The 6,700-nt window shown below is 41.4% G+C and overlaps 2 protein-coding genes across 2 annotated transcripts in view; both read left to right on the top strand.

The window, feature by feature from the left end:
* Window positions 1-999: 999 nt before the first annotated feature.
* Window positions 1,000-6,700, top strand: part of LOC111318823 (caspase-3-like) — a 5,729-nt gene continuing 28 nt past the window's right edge. Inside the window, exons 1-5 of the mRNA XM_088741158.1 lie at window positions 1,000-1,227; window positions 1,789-1,942; window positions 2,671-2,703; window positions 4,028-4,674; window positions 5,087-6,700. The exon at window positions 5,087-6,700 is cut by the window's right edge and continues 28 nt beyond it. Of these exons, the coding sequence (XP_088597284.1) occupies window positions 1,864-1,942; window positions 2,671-2,703; window positions 4,028-4,674; window positions 5,087-5,233 (906 nt within the window). The 5' untranslated portion in view covers window positions 1,000-1,227; window positions 1,789-1,863 and the 3' untranslated portion in view covers window positions 5,234-6,700. The remainder of the gene's footprint in view (window positions 1,228-1,788; window positions 1,943-2,670; window positions 2,704-4,027; window positions 4,675-5,086) is intronic.
* LOC148718562 (uncharacterized) overlaps window positions 5,841-6,700 on the top strand; it is a 12,189-nt gene continuing 11,329 nt past the window's right edge. Inside the window, exon 1 of the mRNA XM_088741157.1 lies at window positions 5,841-6,459. Within this exon, the coding sequence (XP_088597283.1) occupies window positions 6,450-6,459 (10 nt within the window). The 5' untranslated portion in view covers window positions 5,841-6,449. The remainder of the gene's footprint in view (window positions 6,460-6,700) is intronic.

The raw sequence follows: 6,700 nt of genomic DNA, 5'->3' as shown, positions 1-6,700 counted from the left end.
GCAATACGATGATAACAAATTGTCTCGTATAGTCGATACAGTTGTGAAAACGCGACCACGTCCAGCGACACATCCCCCATTACCCTATTTCCCACCTTCTTTGATTGATTGCGTGTGGCCATGTGATATCACTTTTTATTGCATTGCTTCGCATCCTGTGAAAACTCATCTCATAGCTCAGAATGAATCACAGCTTAATAAATCTCACTAAACCAAACCAAAAAAAAAGGAAAGGCCACCTATATTTGTTTTTACACCGGTTTGTTCCAGTTGCCGTTGACTTCGTACTTTTCAAGACATCTGTGAATATATATAGTTTTTCAACAGAAACTTTATAGCTCGAAAAGTACATGATGTGCTTTTTAAATCCACGCGGGATTTGCCTTCTTATAAACAACGTTCCAAATTTAACGGTGGAAGAGAAAAAGCTCAGCGACCTATTCGAGTACTTGTCCGTTTCACTTGGAAGTCAGGAAAGGTCTAAACAGGGATGAGATGTATGCAGTAGCCCAGGAATTTGCTGAGAAAGATCACAGTCACTTCGACATGTTTGCTGTTGTTGTCATGACCATTTCTGGTCAGTGCAATGAAATATATTGTGCTGATGGTAGGAACGCGTGCCTCGAACATGTTATGATGGAGTATACGGCAACAAGGTGTCCCTCTCTACAGGCTAAACCCAAGTTATTTTTTATTCACCGATTTTCAGGGATATCCTTCATAATCAATGATCCTTGTTCAGACTAAGCCCATGGCAGCTCGGCAGAAAATGACGTCGAAAAGTTACCTTACTCTTCTCTCATTGCTAATTAACAATTATTCCACGAGCGCGCGTTGGATATGAGATGATAGATAGCCAACGAGGCGCGTAGCGCCGAGTTGGCTATAATCATCTCATATCCAACAAGCACGAGTGGAATAATTGTTTTATTAAAAACGTTGAATTAAATTATAAAATTTTATTAAATTTTTAGTTCCCTTTTAATTTTATGGTGACACGTACGCTTACCATATTTGTAGATTATGGTATATTGGCTGATATACCATAATGGCTAAGCCAATAAAAAGTCTTGAATTGCATTATCCAATGATCTAGTTTTTAATAAAGACAGTTATCCCGAAGAGGCCGACTTTTTGCTTCTCTGTGTGAAGTCCACCTCTCCAGCAGACGAGAACAATGGAGTTCCAGAGTCATTTTTCATCCAGATCAGAATTATTCGAAGGAAGGTAACTGATACGCTTGCTAAGATCAAAGCATTTTCTTAAGTGATAAGAGGCCTGAACCGGCTCACTATGTGTAGCTCTTATTGGGGACAACTGTTATGTGCTCACCCTGTGTCGTAACGCTGAAAAAAGGATTGCAGCTTTTAGTAATGGTCTATTTCTTTAAATCAATATTCAATTGAATGTCGAAAGTAATCTTGGACTGTTTGATCTTGAGTTATTTCGTTATGGGGTCAGCTACGAAAACTCGTGCCACTTTCTAAACGGCATTCGGCATTCTTGACTATCCTCTGAGTTCTAATTTGTTCCACATAAAATCTTCCCTTGTACTGATTAATTGCTGAGATCATAGTTAGTAGAGGGTCCCCTCTATTAACTATGCTGGGATCAATTTGGGTTTGGGTTCCCGAAACTCAATTGAAAAGCGCTTTACCAAAATTAAGATGTTCAGTTTAGGGATGTGTAACCAGTCTCGGCAGTGTCAGTTTAATTTTTCCCCTCAGTGTTCACTGATTTAGGAAAGAGAATAGCTTTTACTTATTAGACCTACTTTATCATTAATAGACGCTGGACGAGATCGTAAGAGGATATCGTCATCTGTACCACTTACTCGAGATCTTAACTTTAGTAAACAAACAGATGGTGGACAGACGAAAGGACCGATCCGGCACTCAAGTGCCATATCGGAGCTATACACTCAGATCTAAAGTTCATTTAGGTAAGATTTCGTTACAGAATTTTCTTTTCAAATTGATTGGGTTATTTCAGTTTTCCAAGTTGTAAGTTTTCTTAAATTTGATGATTTCAGGGCACCAGTCATTATTTAATTTTATTACACGACTCGAGCAGTCAGAGGGCCAAAACTAAAATCAACTAAAATCAACCTATCAAAATGCTCTATTGCCGGTCCAATATTCTCTCAGTATTGGACCGGGCACTGTCCCGAATGGTCCCGAATGATACCGCACTTGTGTCCCTTTGAACTTCAGTCGTATAATAAATCTCTTATTAACCACGCTTGCTCGGGACCGTACTGGAAGAATATCGGCCCTCGGTCTTTTTTGTGTACGGACCTCGCTGCGCTCGGTCCGTACTGTCAAGACCTCGGGCCGATATTCTCCCAGTACGGCCCTCGCGCTTGGTTAGTAAGATATATATCACTGGGGGGAGGGGTAACAGAGAAAAATTTGGGGGGTCCACGGTTTTCAGTGCGAACGGAAGGAGGATCAGTTATCGCCAACAGAGGATAGAGGAGGGAATATAGAGAATTGACTGGCAATTAACTGCCAATGAGGGAGGGGAGGATAACAAGAATATTACGGAGCCTTAGGGGGGTCAGGTAAATGTTACAATTAGCAAAATCAAAAAGCCCTCCCCCTCCCCTCCCCCCCTCCCATCCCCTCCAGACGGCAATACTGACTGGTCCCTAAATTGATTGTTTTCTAGGTTTGGCACCGACTTCGGCGTCAATCACTTCAGGTATGGGTTCTAACATTCTTGATTTGTCAGTCTAAAATTCACAGGCATGAAATTACCTCAAGCGGCAGTTACTAGAACCTGTTCATTGTCTAATACTTGAATTGACGAGAATCTTCATCACCACGCTCAACGGAACTTTAATTTATTGGGCGAGAGCATAAGTTGCTTTTGATTCTAATAACTCTGTTACTAGGGTTTATTAACGACCATTTTTACCGAGCCGCGAAAAGTTGTTTTAGCATATACTAAAACAGTGAAATTATAGTTAGTCAGTTCAGTCTGATTTAGTCTTTAGTTCTTTCCGAAGTCATTTAGGTTTGAGCTACTACGATCAGTTTTGAACATGACAGTCCCGTCTATCTTCCATAAGAGGACCTGTTGAGTCTGTCTACTATCCTTGATTTGGACCCACACGAAAGTTCTTGTTTTGATTAACGCAGTTGATTCATTTGATCGAATCATTTGGAAGGTTACGCGAAATTGTTCTAACAAAAGATGTTTAATCTTCCTTGGTCAGCCAGCTGTCATGCCCACCCATGTCTATCATTAGTGAATATATGAGTTTGTTTTTTACAGCTCACAGAGAAGAGAATAAAGAATAGAGAAAGAGTCTCAGAAAGTACAGAGTAGGGAGAAAATAGTGCAGAAGTTTAGAGACAAAGTCCGTAGCTGAAATGAGCGGTTTAATCGCACGAGTCAATCCGAAGTATATTCAGTGAGAGTCGGTGTGACTTTAACCAGACTTTAACCAGAGTTACACAGAATGAAGTAAACTTGAATGTAGGTAGAATTGTGCACTGGAGAACCGATTGATTAAAGAAAGGACAAAAAGATAGTTTGAGACTCTTGTTGCCTTTCGCCGAGTGTCGTGTGTTTGATAACTAGTTCCCCCGACATTAAAAGGCATAACAATAGCAAACTGAAAAGAAGATGATTTATATATACTCGTATGTTCCTGCTAGGATAAGAATATTTTCGGGCGCAAATTCCACGCCCGGAGACTAGCGAAGCATATTCGGAGTTTGAGCAGCCAATCAGAGCGCAACTTCAATGTTATCCACTGTCTTAGTATGTACTTAAATCAGATAAACTGGTTTGAAAACCCGTTAAATTAATCTGTTGGTTGCAGTAAGGGAGTAAATGGGCTTGGTTCCCGAGAAACGGGAGAAAAATATTTTAAATGATACCACGATAAACGCTCCGCGTTTCTGGTCACTGCAGATCAATCCATTTAAAACAAGAGCTCTAGGTTTGAAATGACTATGGGCTTCTCAGGTAGCAAATTCTAATTCGTTCAAAATGACTCGTATCTTTCTTTTTTCAGCTATGACTCAGAGAGATCGTTATGAAATGAATCGGCGTCCTCGTGGATTATGTATCATCGTGAACAACTTACACTTCAAAAACCAGGATCTGAATCGACCAGGAGCCGGAGAAGACGAGCAAAACCTTAAACATCTCTTCAAGGCTCTTTCCTTTAAAGTTGTCATCAGAAGGGATTTGACCAGTCACAAGTTGGAAAAAGTGGCGCAGGAATTTGGAGCTGTAAACCACAGCGCGTATAACGCGTTCGTGTTCATCGTCATGTCGCATGAGGGAGATCGTGATTGTATCCTGGGCGTCGACGAAAGGGAGACAACCGTGAAGAATTTGATGTCCGAGTACCAAGGAAAAAAGTGTCCATCCCTTAGGCATAAGCCCAAAGTATTTATCATCCAATCTTGCAGAGGATGTCGAGTTGACACTGATACGTGTTCTATGTCCTCATCTGCTAATGATATTAATTCACAGGTGGTTGCAACGACGTTTCATGCAGAGGCAAGTACTCAGCCATTTCATACCGCATTCAGTCCTGACTCCACCCTCCCAAGGAGTGTGTTTTCACCGGAAGCTGACTTTGTTTTGGCCTTTGCCACTGCGCCGGGTTACGTATCATATCGAGATCCAGCACGTGGTACTTGGTTTATACAGGTAAGAAAGTGTAAGACCTAAACCCAAATGCTATGGCCGGTTCATGCCTCGTTAGTTTGTTCTGGTCTTCTATTGTTAGACACCAGCTCCAGTTCAAAGAGCTACGAGAGCTTGAAATTATCGTAAATACTGTTTCGTCAAGTAGAACTTGATTGCTTTAAGCGACGAGACACTTTGATACACAAACGAGGCGACGAGAAAAAACTTTTTCTGCACTGATGACAATAGGCTGACTCGATCTGAGTTAAGCCTGTGTATTCCACGAGTTTTCCGATTTTATTGCACCTCCTTAACCCCAAATTCTTAGTCTGATATGTTATTAAAAACGTGATTTGCCAACCTAGCTCCCGTCCATCTGAGTGACCGTTGTGATATCTCCTCATTCTTTTGTCTACAATTATTATTACAATAGGCTTTGGTGGAAGTGATCAGGGGATATCATCATCGTCATTACTTCCTTGACATGTTGACGGAGGTCACTAGACTGGTAGTGCTGCATGGTAACTCTGTTCAGGTTCCTGCTCCTATGGATACCTTGACTAAACTTCTGTACTTGTGAGAGAGGACTGAGCCGAGCGATTCACTGTTAGTCATGGGGTCGTTTATACTGTTATTTTGTTAGAAATTAGCAATGTACTCTGGGTATAAATGCTGCCATGCCTTCGTTCAATCTGGAACTAAAATAAAATTTGGTAGATTTTTCCATAATCAATGGACAGGATATTGAGGATGTCGACGAGTTCGTGTACTTGGGGGCCAAAGTTTGTAGAGAGGGTGATGGTATGAAGGACTTGAAGAACAGGTTATCAAAAGCCAGAGGTGCCTTTAACAAACTTAAGAAGATCTGGATCTCTAAGAACATCTTGAGGAAAACAAAACTGAGGCTGTATAAAACTCTAGTAGTGCCAGTGTTACTCTGTGGATCTGACACATGGAAGATGAAGAAAGGAGATGATAAAGCAGTGAATGTATCCCATAATAGGTGCCTACGAAGGATCCTCCGAATCCGATGGTAAAACCATGTCAGCACCAAAGAGCTACTGGAAAGGGCAGGCATGAAGCCACTGAGTGCGGAAGTGATGTCTCGTAGATGGAAAATGATTGGTCATTTTCTAAGGAAAGATCGTAATAATGATTGCAGTGTTGCTATGAGCTGGGCGCCAGAAGGAAAAAGGAGAAGGGGAAGACCAAAAACCACTTGGAGACGTACAGTAGAGAAAGAAAGGCAAGAGGCAGGTTGGAGGTCGTGGGAGGAGGTGCGGACAGCAGCAACCAATCGAGAGGAGTGGAAAAGCTCTGTGAAGGCCCTATGTGCCACGAGGCATGAAAAGGACTGATGAAATGAAATTTGAAACCAGGAGACGGATGTAGCTGATAACTAGTTCTAATTTAAACGTGAAAGATTGCACTTGTCTTTGTCCAACGTTTGTTCTGCCTTTGCAATTTTAGTGAGCTACTTTGTCCCCGTGTAAAAATTTGCCTCGTAGGTTTGAATTGTAGACACGTCAAATTTGAATAGTGTATACTGTTGATGTGCACGGTCGTCTTTCATGTTATTATCAGTGTTATGAACATTCCCAAACGCAAACAGAACATTTTGTTACTAGAGAGAGTAGACACGCGCGAGCTGCCTTGTGCGTGCGCCCCGATATATTTCCCCCTTCACCAGTAACACATCCTTCTTACTGTCACGTGATCACATTGTTTGTACTAAGATGGCCGACAAAGTTATTGCTTCAGCGGAAACAAAATGATTTCTCAACGGACGCAAAACAATGGAGCAAGGTGAGCTTGTTCTCGTGAAGCCAATGTTAGTTCAGTTGTAACTGGTACAGAAAGGGACGATGAAATTGGCTGGTTAAAAATTGTTGCAGTTTAGTTTTTTAGGCGGAACTTGATGTATGAACTTTCACTTTCGGTTGCTTTTTGCAATCGTAAATGTAAATGCACGGAAATCAAACAAACTGTATTCTGCATCGATTTTTTAGCATAAGCGGGGACAGCAAAAGACAAGAAAGTGTAATTC

Source organism: Stylophora pistillata, chromosome 12 (assembly GCF_964205215.1).
Source record: "Stylophora pistillata chromosome 12, jaStyPist1.2, whole genome shotgun sequence".
In the NCBI taxonomy this organism is placed as follows: domain Eukaryota; kingdom Metazoa; phylum Cnidaria; class Anthozoa; order Scleractinia; family Pocilloporidae; genus Stylophora; species Stylophora pistillata.
This window is presented reverse-complemented; position numbering and strand designations above follow the sequence as displayed.